Source organism: Botrytis deweyae, assembly GCF_014898535.1.
Source record: "Botrytis deweyae strain B1 chromosome Unknown BDEW_017, whole genome shotgun sequence".
Taxonomy (NCBI): domain Eukaryota; kingdom Fungi; phylum Ascomycota; class Leotiomycetes; order Helotiales; family Sclerotiniaceae; genus Botrytis; species Botrytis deweyae.
Genome location: NW_024066224.1, coordinates 758340 through 772453, shown reverse-complemented (window position 1 = coordinate 772453; position 14114 = coordinate 758340). Strand labels below are relative to the sequence as shown.

The 14114-nt window shown below is 40.9% G+C and overlaps 3 protein-coding genes across 3 annotated transcripts; 2 read left to right on the top strand and 1 right to left on the bottom strand.

The window, feature by feature from the left end:
• The first annotated feature begins 502 nt into the window (after nt 1-502).
• On the top strand, nt 503-3713 carry EAE98_007473 (uncharacterized protein). The gene is made up of 7 exons (XM_038955096.1): nt 503-931; nt 987-1100; nt 1147-1271; nt 1319-1418; nt 1474-1586; nt 1636-3294; nt 3344-3713. Exons 2-7 carry the CDS (start codon nt 1022-1024, stop codon nt 3368-3370), a joined length of 2103 nt encoding a protein of 700 aa, XP_038808746.1. The 5' UTR covers nt 503-931; nt 987-1021; the 3' UTR covers nt 3371-3713.
• A 266-nt stretch (nt 3714-3979) lies between these two features.
• Nucleotides 3980-6245, top strand: EAE98_007472 (uncharacterized protein; the record flags this gene model as incomplete). The annotated part of the gene is made up of 8 exons (XM_038955095.1): nt 3980-3990; nt 4075-4220; nt 4335-4420; nt 4479-4521; nt 4580-5093; nt 5393-5430; nt 5490-6168; nt 6233-6245. The coding sequence occupies 8 exons, from the start codon at nt 3980-3982 to the stop codon at nt 6243-6245; spliced, it is 1530 nt and encodes a 509-aa protein (XP_038808745.1).
• Nucleotides 6246-10429: 4184 nt separating this feature from the next.
• Nucleotides 10430-13353, bottom strand: EAE98_007471 (uncharacterized protein; the record flags this gene model as incomplete). The annotated part of the gene is made up of 3 exons (XM_038955094.1): nt 10430-12557; nt 12616-13118; nt 13171-13353. 3 exons carry the CDS (start codon nt 13351-13353, stop codon nt 10430-10432), a joined length of 2814 nt encoding a protein of 937 aa, XP_038808744.1.
• Between the last annotated feature and the right edge of the window lie 761 nt (nt 13354-14114).

Below are 14114 nucleotides of genomic sequence, written 5' to 3'. Positions count from 1 at the left end.
TTTAAGTTTTTTGACATTTGCATTTTGATTTCATACCTATTCATCTCTAGTAAAAAACCTATAAGTACTAGGTAAGTAAGTATCTAATAGTTAGATATATATAAATATAATTAATATAACTTCACATTCCGGAGAACTTCTATTGCTTCCACCCTTGGAAGGGTATCACTACCATTTCTTCGAGAATCTTCATACAAATTCATGGATTGAATGAATAAATAGTTCAAGAATGGTTCAAGAATGGTTCGTTGATTTTCTCATATGACAGGGATCGACGTCACTAATGCCAAACACGCACGATCAGGATGGCTTGCAGGCGTTTACAACAAGGTCCAGTCAGGTCAGTCCCTTCACTCCAAATTCGCTTCACTCTGCTTTATCATTTATTTTATCCCTAGGTAGGTCGCGAGGGTCGGTACCTAAGCTCGTAATAAGGACGTCCAGGTTTATTAGTTGGGCTTGGGTTCAGGCTGGAAAAGGCGCGAGATGGTTAAATTCTGTCAACAAGTTCATCCAGAAGTAGAAGAATTGGCAGATCCTTAGGGAGGGAGGGAGGATAGGGGATCAATTCAAACAAATCAAATACACCAAACAAATCACTTCCTGCATTATCAATAGCCACTTGTTACTCGTACAATGGCGAGAGAGAGAAAAAAAGAGTAATAAGAACCCCGCAATCTGCACCGGATTTCTCTGCAAAAAGAAAAACATCATAAGTTGACGGAATATTTTCTTTTCTTTTCTATCTTCACTGTCAACTTTTCTCTTCATCTCTCTCGACCTACCTACTTTAGTATCTCAAGTTGAATCGTGTATTAAGCGCCCCTCCCTTATCTTGTTTGCGCGGTTAGAAGAGAGCTAAACCATACATACCATCATACCCCCATCATCATAGCTCCTCAAATCCGGAGAGTAGAGTACTAGGAACTAGGTACGTACGTACTAGCTCGACTTTCTCCAATAAAATACTAAATCAAATTCCCCAGCCTCATACAATCTGTCAAAAACATTATCTGCAAGAATGGCTAATGTAAATGAACTGGCAACTGCTTCAATCATGAAGAACGAAGCACCAAAGGGAATCCCAAACGATGGAACGGGTAAGTTCAACGGTCCCCAGACGGTTCTCAATACTGACCAATTCAGGTGTTATCCAACTTGATCCATGGCTCGAACCATTCAGAGATTCTTTAAAACACAGATATTCAAAAGCACAGCAATGGATTAAAACCATCGACGATACCGAAGGTGGTATTGAGAAATTCAGCAGAGTTTGTGAAGCTCCTGTAGATTTCTTGGTCACAACTAACCATACCAGGGTACCGAGAAGTTTGGATTCAATGTCGATAAGAAGAACAACATTACCTACAGGGAATGGGCTCCGAATGCAACACAAGCATTCTTGATTGGTGATTTTAGTACTTCTCCCCCTCGTTCAAAACTCTCGGGACGTCGAATATTAACATCGTGTAGATGATTGGAACCGCGAGTCTCACCCTATGAAGAAGGATCCTTATGGGGTTTTCGAAATTGTTCTGCCTGCAAAGGATGGCAAACCAGCCATCGCACATAATTCCAAGATCAAGGTGAGCGACTCTGGCTACCTATTTTATCTACCCCCGCTAACCCCACCAGATCTCTATGATTACACCTTCTGGCGAACGAATTGAACGAATTCCTGCATGGATCAAATATGTCACACAAGATCTCTCCGTCTCCCCAGTTTACGATGCTCGATTTTGGAACCCACCTGAGTCCGAACGATACGTCTTCAAGCATCCCAGACCAAAGAAGCCAGAAAGTGTTAGGGTATATGAGGCACACGTTGGTATTTCTTCCCCAGAACTACGGGTTTCCACATACAAGGAGTTCACAAAGAACATGATACCAAGAATACATCATTTGGGTTATAACGTTATTCAGCTTATGGCTATTATGGAGCATGCATATTATGCAAGTTTCGGTTATCAAATCAACAGTTTCTTTGCTGCAAGCAGTCGATATGGTACACCTGATGAGCTGAGAGAGCTCATAGATACCGCACATGGACTTGGTATCACTGTGCTGCTTGACGTAGTTCACAGTCATGCTTCCAAAAATGTATTGGATGGGCTCAACGAGTTCGACGGAAGTGACAGCTGCTATTTCCACGAGGGTCCTAAAGGAAAGCATGAGTTGTGGGATAGTAGACTTTTCAACTATGGATCTCATGAAGTCTTGAGATTCTTGCTCAGCAATTTACGATTCTGGATGGACGAATACAACTTTGACGGGTTTCGATTTGACGGTGTTACGAGCATGCTTTATACCCATCATGGAATTGGAACGGGGTTCTCGGGTGGTTACCATGAGTACTTTGGCCCATCTGTTGATGAGGACGGTGTTGTCTACCTCATGATTGCCAATGAGATGTTACACCAAATTTATCCAGAATCGTTGTCTATTGCAGAAGATGTTTCGGGAATGCCCGCTTTGTGCTTACCATTAGCACTCGGTGGTGTAGGGTTTGATTACAGACTTGCTATGGCCATTCCTGACATGTGGATCAAGATCCTCAAGGAGAAGAAGGACGACGAATGGGATCTCGGAAATATCTGCTTTACTTTGACGAACAGACGTCATGGTGAGAAGACTATCGCATACTGCGAGAGTCACGATCAAGCATTGGTCGGGGATAAGTCCATTATGATGCACTTGTGTGACGCAGAGATGTACACAAATATGTCAAGACTTACAGAGTTTACGCCAATTATCGAGCGTGGAATGGCATTACATAAGATGATTCGCCTCCTGACATCCGGTCTTGGAGGTGAAGGTTATCTCAATTTCGAGGGTAACGAATTCGGTCATCCAGAGTGGCTCGACTTCCCTCGTGAAGGCAACAACAACAGCTTTTGGTATGCTCGCCGTCAATTTAACCTTCCAGATGATGATCTTCTTCGTTACAAAGCACTGAACGAGTTTGATTCCCACATGCAACATCTTGAAGCAAAGTATGGTTGGTTACACAGTGATCAAGCTTATATTAGCTTGAAGAATGAGTCTGATAAGGTTATTGTCTTTGAGCGAGCTGGTTTGTTATGGATCTTCAATTTCCACCCAACTCAAAGTTTCGTAGATTACAGAGTTGGTGTCGAACAAGAGGGTACTTACAAAGCTGTTCTCAACACTGATACCAAGGATGTTGGAGGATTCGAAAGAATTGACTCTTCAACACGCTTCTTCACAACACCTTTTGCATGGAACGACAGAAAGAACTTTATTCAAGTATACATTCCAACCCGTACAGCAATAGTAAGTTTCCCTCTTAACATAGCTGATGCAAGAGACTAATTATATACAGGTTTTGGCACTTGAATCTACGCTATAAAAATTAGTAGATAAAATGGCTATTCGGCGGGCAAACAGGTTGAAGAAATGAGTAAAATAAAACTGGAATATGACTGAGAGATTGGAGACGGAAAAAGTATGCGGATTCTGCTTTCAATACCTACCTCTTTATGTCGATAGATTTATTTTAGCTACCTATGTGAGCGAGCCTTTGCAGCGAAGGAAAAAAAAATAGATTTTTCGGTTTTCTCCCCCGCCAATTAAAAAAAGAAATTTTGGTGGGAAAATAAATTATGTGATGATTCTTTGTAAATCCGACCAAGTAATACTACGAACGTACCTAGGTAATAATAAGTATCATTTCACAAAAATCGAGTGTGAATTGAACAGTTGTCCAATACATCTACAATGTATGATTTTCCAAGCTTTGATCTCGTCTCTCTGATATCGACGTTGTTGTTGATGATCTCAACTCGGGTCAAAACGGGAAGTCGGAATTTACGCCATCACGTGGGGGTATACGCTAACAATTAGTCGAGAAGCTCATTTTGCTGCTGGCTTCAATTTACCTCCTCATTTTGCAATACCATACCTCCATCAATCTTTGTATCTCCACTCACATCTTCAACGCTCTTCTCCATCCGTAAAGATGTTCAGGAGGTACGTACTTATATTTGAAAATATTTTGCCCTGTCGCAATGGGTGGCAATAGTCCAATTGAGCTGACTCTAAAACTTTCTATAGCGCCATCCAAAACTCTGCCCTCCGGGCTTCAAGAAGCGCCTTCAGACCAGCTTTGTCAACTGGCTTGAGAGCTGCTTCTGCTAGATTTGCTAGTGATAGTGCAGTACATGGCAAGATCCATCAAGTCATTGGTGCCGTCGTTGATGGTAAGTGGCATGGAAAATTCTTTCTCGGCAACGACGTCAAACTCGGGATCTAGGGATTACATGGGGGACGAGCTTTCAATACCCTGCAACTGCATACTGACCACATCTGAACAGTTAAATTCGATACCGAGAAGCTCCCACCCATTCTTAACGCCCTCGAGACCACTAACGGTGGTAACAAACTCATTCTTGAGGTCGCAGTACGTCAACAATACAAGGAATAAACAACCGTCGAATACGGACTGACAGGGAAAACAGCAACATTTGGGAGAGAATGTCGTCAGAACTATTGCTATGGATGGTAAGAGAACTCGATCTTGAAGGATACAAGCACAAAGATTGACTCAACTCGTTTATAGGTACCGAAGGTTTAGTCCGTGGTCACCGCGCAACCGATACTGGATCCCCAATCTCGGTACCAGTTGGTGTAGGAACCCTCGGTCGTATCATGAACGTTACTGGTGACCCAATCGATGAACGTGGACCCATTAAGTGTGACAAGAGACTTCCAATTCACGCCGATGCTCCAGCTTTCACCGAACAATCTACCGCTGCTGAAGTTTTGGTCACTGGTATCAAGGTTGTCGATTTACTCGCTCCTTACGCTCGTGGTGGAAAGATTGGTCTTTTCGGAGGAGCTGGTGTCGGAAAGACTGTGTTCATTCAAGAGTTGATCAACAACATTGCCAAGGCACACGGTGGTTACTCTGTTTTCACTGGTGTTGGTGAGCGTACTCGTGAGGGTAACGATTTGTACAAGGAAATGCAAGAGACCTCCGTCATCCAACTTGATGGAGACTCCAAGGTCGCTTTGGTCTTCGGTCAAATGAACGAGCCCCCCGGAGCCCGTGCCCGTGTTGCTCTTACTGGTTTGTAAGTACTCCTTTTCGATACACCACCTCCTCTCATTACATCACCTCTTTTTAAGATGTGACCACCCCTTAATGTACCACCTTTCTTCAATGCATCATCTCCTTTCAACGTTCCACTTCTTTTCAATTCATGACATTGCTTCAATGTACCGCCATTTCTTGATACATGACCTCATGTCAATGTTCAACCTATTTCCAAACATATCACCTCCTTTGGGTTCTATGTGTCTTCAAAACATTACATGACACCTGATCATGTTATGAAACAGAACGCAAGCTAACCAGGATCTTTCAATAAAGGACCATTGCTGAAGAGTTCAGAGAGCAAGGACAAGATGGTAAGTTTTTCTGGATCTGTTTCCATCAAAAAGTGAAATGTGCTAACTTTCTTCACTAGTCTTGCTTTTCATTGATAACATTTTCAGATTCACCCAAGCTGGTTCTGAAGTTTCTGCACTCCTCGGTCGTATTCCTTCTGCTGTCGGTTACCAACCTACTCTCGCCGTCGACATGGGTCTTATGCAAGAACGTATTACCACCACCACCAAGGGATCCATTACCTCCGTCCAAGCTGTCTACGTACCAGCTGATGATTTGACTGATCCTGCCCCTGCTACTACCTTCGCCCATTTGGACGCCACCACTGTCTTATCCCGTGGTATCTCTGAATTGGGTATTTACCCAGCTGTTGATCCCCTTGACTCTAAATCCCGTATGTTGGATCCCCGTGTTGTCGGACAAGATCACTACGATACCGCCACCCGTGTCCAACAAATGTTGCAAGAGTACAAGTCCCTCCAAGATATCATTGCCATTCTTGGTATGGATGAATTGTCAGAAGCTGATAAGTTGACTGTCGAGCGTGCCCGTAAATTGCAAAGATTCTTGTCTCAACCATTCACTGTCGCACACGTTTTCACTGGTATCGAGGGTGTTCTCGTTGACTTGAAGACAACAATTGCCAGTTTCAAGTCTATCATGAACGGAGAGGGTGATGATTTGCCAGAAGGTGCTTTCTATATGGTTGGTGACTTTGCATCAGCACGTGCAAAGGGAGAGAAGATTCTCGCAGATTTGTAAGTTATCACCATCTGAACATCTCTTGTGTAATTGCAATATGCTAACGTTCATGATTTATAGGGAGAAGCAATAGATGAGATGATAGAAAGGGGATGATGTGTATAATTCCAGATGGATGAGAGATGAAGATGAATGAAAAGGGGAATGGGTAGGCAACGTTGGAGCTTGGGCTGTGTACAGACTTGGGAAGGTCCGAGACAGAAAAATATCCTCTGATTATCGCATCGCCTTTTTAAAAGCTAAGCCTTGTAACAACTCACCAACTATTTTCTTTATTGATGTTAAATGATTTGATGTCTGATTCCTTACTTGTTGGAGAATGTTTTATGGGATGTGATTTGATGTATTGTGAATGTTCTGAAGTATTGCGTGTATACTAGGTATTTATGCCATCACCTCAGACGTATGATACCAACAACTTTAAGCTTTTTATATAGCCGTCGTCGATACAACTTTGCTGCTGGGGGAAAGAGTGAGATACTAAAGTTCAATATCCTAAGTTGAATTCTACATCGAGATGCTTGGAGCATGCAAATCCAGATGCGAAAATTGAATACTTTGGGACGCTTCGAATTGTCTGGTATATCCATGGATTTGTAATGCATTGGATCATAGAATGTTTTGAATCTATCAGACACTTTGAGTGTTTAGAATATTTTGAGTGTTTGGAATACTTTGAGTCTCTGAGACACTTTGAATGTTTCAAGTTCTTTGGATCTCTCGGGTTCTTTCAATGTTGAAAATGTTTGAATCTCTCGGGTCCTTTCAATGTTGAAAATGTTTTGAATACTTGAAATGTTTTGAAAGGTTGAGAAATGATATCTTGTAGGAAAGTTTTTACACTTGCTATATAGATAGTCATGTCGAGCTACGGATGGTTGTGGATGAACTTACTTGATATACCTAGTAAGTATACTTGTAGATATAGCATGTGTAGATAGGTACATGTGTAGGTATATGTGTAGGTATATGTATAGGTACATGTGTAGGTACATGTGTAGGTACATGTGTAGGTAGGTATATATATAGGTAGATAGATACATGTAGATTCTAGATTCCATGAAGGTCTGGATCTTTTCTTTTCTTTTCTTCGGGATTGTTATTATTATTGTTGTTGTTGTGGTTCTCGTTATAGTTGTGGTTGTGGTTGTAGTTGTTGTTGTGGTTGGAAAGTGTTCTGATGAGAGAATGTATAGGTATCCATGGTTATGTAATCTTATAATGTACCTAATAACAAGATGAACAGTTCGTCGATCAAGCGATTGAGAATTCATCTGAAATACCTACGTCACGTCATGCTAGTCTTGGCTGGGCTGGGCTATACTGCGGTGTGGTATGGTATGGTATGGTATGGTATGGTATGGTATGGTATGGTATGGTATGGTATGGTATGGTATGGTATGGTATTGTGTTTGAGATGGTGATATATACATCTTTAGATGTAAGAAATCTTCCTTTCTTCCTTTCTACGAAGTTAGGGTCGAGGTCGAGGTGGAGGTGTTGGGATTGAGATTGGGATTGTTTATTGTAATGACAGTGACAGTGATATAAATTGAATGAAATGATTGATTGGTTGATTGATTGATTAGTTTATTGCCTGTATAGTTAGTTATTTGCTAGCTATTTGTTTATTTATGTATCTAGATCTAAATCCGGATCTGGATCTGGATCTGAATTTGAACATAAGAGGTAGTTATTTGGCGATGGGCGATTGAGTAGGTTTGAGAAGGGGGGTGGGGATGGGAAATGAAGGTGGAGTTAGAGGTGAAATGGATAAGTATGGATGAGTGTGAGAGTTGAGGTTGGGGTTGGGGAAATATGATGAGGATAGAATGTGAAGTTGAAATTGGAATTGGAGTTGGGGTTGCGGTAATGTGATGATGTGGTGTTGTGCAGTTTGATATATATATATATGTATGTATATACATATGTGATATTGATAAATATAAGTATAAGAGTAACAATACCTCAACACTTCTATAGCTACCTAGACAGCTCTTACTCATCTCGAATAGTTGAGTTAGTGATTCTTATAATCACACAATGAATGGGTTAAGAATGATGGGATTGCTATTATATCAAACATAGCTCTCCATGTTCCTTCTTCAGATCCTGCCACAAAATTTACAACTACCTGATATCATTATATCATATTCCATATGTTTATATTCATATTCATATTCATATTTATCTTTATCTTCGTTCTCCTTTCTCCTCAACCAGCACTCCAACTCCAGCACTGAGAATATGACCCAAATTCTCCCTACAGAAAAATGTAGCTGTTATTCTCAATCTCAATATCAATCTCGACATCCTCTTCAATCCCATCTTTAACACTCAGTTTAATCCTCTCATCAAAGAACGATACTATAGAGACAAATACCAACACTACTACTAACCCCAATCGCAATGCTAATTCGAATCCCCCTAACGTCAACATCAACACTCAATCTATTCTAAACCTATTCAAGCTCCAAGGATTTAAGAACAATAAATTGAATCAGATTGTATGATATTGTATGATATTATATGAGATAAAATAAAATAGAATATTAAACATCCTCATACCACCTAGATAGTGGATCCTAGATAATTCTATTTTCTTTTCTAGAATAATAAAAGAGATAGCTTTTGATATTAAGTAAATATCTTAATATCTCAAGATCTACAAAAAGAAATATGAGTATATATATATATGTATGTATATATCCATTTATAAGTCTCAAGATATATACTATACTATATACTATATATTATATATAAGAAAAACAAGAGAACAGAACGCTCGTCGGCGCCCGCCTTCTGTTGCAGCGTCGTGCGCCTCTAGTTACCCCCTATCCCCCCACCCCATGCAATAAGTAATCGAAAAAGGAATAGAAAAAGTCTAGTGAAGCAGCGAATGAGCGAACCATCGTAATTACGAACAGGAATGATAATGAGCTAATCAAAGATGTGAATAGTGAGTATCGAAATTAACATTTAAATCTAAACCAGCTAACGAGCTAACCACTAAGCAGCTAATATCTAATCATCTAATCATCTAATCATTAATGATCTAATCACTAATCACTAATTATTAATCATTAATTATTCATTATCTAATATTAATTATTGAATATGGAATCATCTAACCACCGTAATATCTAAACTCATTAATTATCTAACTAACCCAATCATCTAAACACCCAACCACAAAATACCCCCTCCTCTCCTCTCCCCTCCTCGCTTAACAACTAATTAAATACATACTAGATATATAACTATACTACTAAATCACTCCAAAATCACTCCAAAATCACTCCAAAATCACTCCAAAATCTATACACAATATCCATATCCATATCCAAATATACTAAATACAAATCTTCAACATCATTCAAATCCCACTTTTTGAATACTAGATACTTTTACTACTTTTCATTTTCATCTTTCCACATACTATATGCTTAAGCACCTCTCTTCCAACGACTTTTAGTACATTCACTCTCCAGTATTTTCATTTCATTCCATTTCATTCCATCGATTCCTATTCTATTTAATGCATACCATACCATACCATACGTAGAAAATCAAGCGTAGGTATGTACATCCTCACCATCTCGCATGCATATACTATATCTAATCCACCCGTTCACCCATCCATATGTCTTTCTTTTGATCACTTTCATCCACCCATCCATCATTCTATGATACACCCCATCAATCCCCCCAAAATGCATCAAAAACCCACAAAATCCATTCATCCATCCAGTTATGCATCCTAAGCTCCTTCCTCCCATCCCACCCCATCCCATCTTTTACTTATCCCACCCAAGCCCCATACAACATCCCTCAAAAACACTTAATTCCCTAACCACATTCCACATTCCAACTCCTCCCACCGCAAGTCAAAAAAAAAGCAATTGCAACATCTCTGGGTATAGTGCCATTTCTCCCATCCCAAAAAATAAACCGTATAATGTGCAAAAGTTCAAGTCGAAAAACAAAATCAATATCGCAAACGCCATCTCCACCCACACCTACACCATCCCAGTTTCCATGACCATCCTATACTATTCCCACCGAAATGCTTTGGGTATTATACCTATAGAAAAAGTGTGTAACAACAAAAAATATGAAGAAGTAAAGTTATAATAAAGAAGCGATTCCGAGAAATTATATTTTCGTATTCGTGAAACGTCGGATTTTACCATAAAGAGGATTGTATCGTAGGAATCGTAGCAAGGTAGAATAACCAGCATGGAGTATAAAAAGTGACTAAAAGTCAACTTGCTTTTTCCAACCCCATTGATCCTTCTTGTTGAATGCTGTACAAACTTCCATGCAATATGATGTAATTGTATCAACACTGGTCCACGGTCCAATAATTGTAGGTTCACCCTTCAAGGACAAATCTTTCAAAAGTTTGTATCCAACATGATGACTTTGTCTCCATGCATCATGCCTTTTCAAATCTTGTGATTGTTGTTTAGACCAAATTCCACGATCCTTTGCTCGATCATCTTCAGTATTACCTGGTGAAGTAGGCATGCTAATAAAAGCACGAGTCGATACTTCAAGACAAACAGCATTAAGGTGAGCAGATAATACTTGAAGAACCGGAATATCTTCACTGATATTTTTAAGCCAAGCAAGCATTGGAATAATTGTATCCCAATTTTGAGCATTCTGACTTCTTTGACTGTAGCTAGTTTCCCTAGGACTAGCACAAGGAAGTCTATTGAAATATCTCATGTACTGACAGATACTTTCAATTACAACTATAACCCCAGCCGTTCGTTCAGCAACAGGCTTAAGTTGATGTTGATTACCATTGATCCTTGTCTCACGTTCGCCTCTCTTCTTGAGACTATAAGCCAAAGTTTTAAGTTGGTCAGATCTACTCGTAGAGATACTCTGAGGAGTCGTTACAGTGATATTTGCGCCCGAGGGAGTTTGAGGATTTCCATCACTAGAAGAAACTCTGACCATAGCGGTGCCCCTAGAACCCTCATTCTTCTTAGGAGTAGCAAGTAAACCTTTTTGAGATGGTCCAGGGCGCGTAGGAGATTTCAATGGACTAGGGACAGTCTTTCTAGCCGTGGTAACATCAAGATTCTCAGGACGTTTAGCCCGCTTTATTGGTGGCTCAGCTTTTGAAGGTAGAACATCACTAGGGCGTTTCCTAGAGACGGTCTTTCTGCCTTGAGTTGATAAAGGTATATCCTCTTCAGATTCTGATACCGATTGATCCATAACAATATTGGCAGATAAAACAGGAGCTTTCTCTTTCTGTGAAAGATCATAAGCCATCATAGCTTCAAAGCCTTCCTTCTTTCTAATATTCTCAAGTCTGGTAAAATCTAGTGAAGGTCTTGGTGATAATCTAACTAATCGTTCAATAGTTGTAGCTTTCCTCCTCGGATAAGGTAACTTGACAATTAATGATTGATTTGTAGTTGGAGCTTTTGAAACCTCACGAGGTTTTTGTAGGGGTGTATTTGAGGCAGATCTTTTTGGAGGATGACCGACTTTGGCACCAGTAACAGTCTTACGGGCAACACCAGGTGCATCTGGTTTACGAGCTTGAGTATGACGTTCTTCAACGGTCAATGAATTCGACTTTTCTTGACGATGCTCAGGTGCAGAAGTAGTCTTTTCTCCTTCCCTTTGCTTATGTTCCGCCAATGCTGCTTCGACAATGGGAGGAAGTGTTGGTGAAAGTAAAGGTGGAAGTACGAAGGGGGATACAGTTCTTGGAGGAGTTGTTGGTGGTTCTTGTTGCAATGATAACTCTTTAGGTGGAGGTTTCTTTCCACTGACGGAAGTCTTGGACTTTGATGGAGTGTTTGACGTGGATGCCTTTTGATCCGATTTCTTAGGGCTATCAAACGTGGTAGGAGTTGTTAAATCGGCGGGAAGTGGTGATAGTAATGGTGGTAAATGATTAATAGGTTTTCCTGATGATTTGTATGATTTCGTCTCCCCTGCTCCCTTGGAGGATTTGGATGCATGGTCATCTGACTTGCTCAAATTGGAAGGAGGGGCTTTTCCCTTGGATGAATTATTATCTGGTTTGACGATTTTTTGAAGATGCGAATTCGCTCGATCAGTTCTGGCACGCTTTTCTGCATGTGATGGTTCATCTGATTCAAGTGATCGTTTATTGTTTCTGCCATCTGAAACCACTCTTCGTGGAGACTGTGGCCGAGGAGGTAAGCTGTGCTTCATGGGTGCATTCCATGTGGGAATTGAAGGGCTCATTTTGGAGGATGATTTATTTTGTGGTGCATTTATTTCCTTTGATCTCGAAATATCCTTTGTTTGTTCTGTGCGAGTTTTGACGCCATTGGTGCCATTGGTGAGATGATGTGGTCTGGATGGGTTGCTTCGGGAAGGGGGATTTCTATGACGTTCTTAGCGTTTGCTAGTAGTATTATGGATATATCAATCATCGAACATACCTATCAATGCCATTCTTGACTACATGCTCTGATCTGCTCGCAGAGTGTACCGCAGACCCATTCCTTTGTACTTCGCCATTTGAAGAACTCTCGAAAGATCCGCGAGCCGTTGGAGTCGCATTGGAGATATTGCTTGTTGTTCTTGCATGCCCTTTCGGACGCACTGAATCCGGGGTATCAGATGTTCTTGGTGTAGGCTTGATTCCATCTTTCTTCATCTTTTGGTAAGCCGCGAGAGAGAACTTTTTGTTTGGGTCTCTTTGAGGAGTATTCAAACTACTTCGACCTGCACTATTCGTTGGACTTTCGACTGGATCTTCATGATCAAAAGCTCGCGGAACCTGAAGGTCGCGATCTCCTGTGGAAAAAACAGTCATGTATTGAAGCCTGCGAGCTTCTGAATGTTCGTTGGGTAGGGTCCAAGGTATCCCTATGAGTTCTTCGTGTGATCGCGAATTCCATCTTCCTTTGTCGGCATCGATGATTTCCAAGAGGTGCGGCATCTGCAAACAGTCAATAAACGTGGTAAGACATTCCTCGAATGTGCGAGCTCACTTCTGGGAGTTCATCTTGGGCAAAATCACGAAATAGGTTTTGCAGACCCCCGATGGTAGCTGTGTTTCTCGAAGCGACTTCCATAGCTTTCCTCTTTTCCATCCTCTCTGTGGCAAGCATATCAGCAATCACGAATGGATCAAATCTCTGCTTCACTATCCGATCGCGGTGTATGGACGACATTCTTGGCGGGAATCTGTTTTGGTGATATCTCATATCTCTCATCGAAAACAAAGATGGATGAATTGAAGAGAGTGAAATGGGAAACGTACCAAGATTAAAACGAATTTATGGTATGCGCGCAACGTGAAGTTATTTGGTAGGGGAGTTTGACAATAGACCGGTTTGAATAATTTTTTTTGCTATTGTGACGTTTCGTAGCTATTGGTGAATATCACGGCCTAATCATTGTCGCAACAAGACCATATGCACCACAACAGAGTCGCGACAAGACGAAATTATGCGGGAAAGGTGAATTGAATTATTTCCCAGATTGAAGGGGAACCTTATCCTTTCGCGATTCAATGAATTATTGATCTTTCTTTCTTTCCAATTAAAGGTCCTTTTCTCCTTTTTTTCTTATTTGTTATCGATTGCGTGAAGTCTGTCGAGGGAGATTGAAATTGTGATCTATGGACGGAGGTAGGATTGTATGTAGTAAGTAGTGAGTAGTCTGTGGTATGGTCTGGTATGGTATGGTATGTGGTATGTAATTGTGTATGGATGGATGATTTGCGTGCGGTACGGGGGTAAGGTTACGAGGAGGGTGGTGGTTTGTTTGATGATTGTCGTGGTGGAATTGTTTGGTCGGGGCGTTTCTTTTTTTGGGGGTCCTTGCTCTCTGGGTGCTTTGGGTAACAGTGAGGGAGGGAGGGAGGGAGGTAGTCTGGTCTGATAGTAGTCTAGTACGAGGATAATAGTCTGGGAATAGACTTTCACCACTC

Bases quoted from the DNA above. Each gene is read 5' to 3' on its own strand.
- EAE98_007473 (XM_038955096.1), top strand. From the start codon at position 1,022: ATGGCTAATGTAAATGAACTGGCAACTGCTTCAATCATGAAGAACGAA. The intron at 1,272-1,318 runs GTTTGTGAAGCT...TAACCATACCAG, and splicing joins GTATTGAGAAATTCAGCAGA to GGTACCGAGAAGTTTGGATT. The intron at 1,587-1,635 runs GTGAGCGACTCT...TAACCCCACCAG, and splicing joins CACATAATTCCAAGATCAAG to ATCTCTATGATTACACCTTC.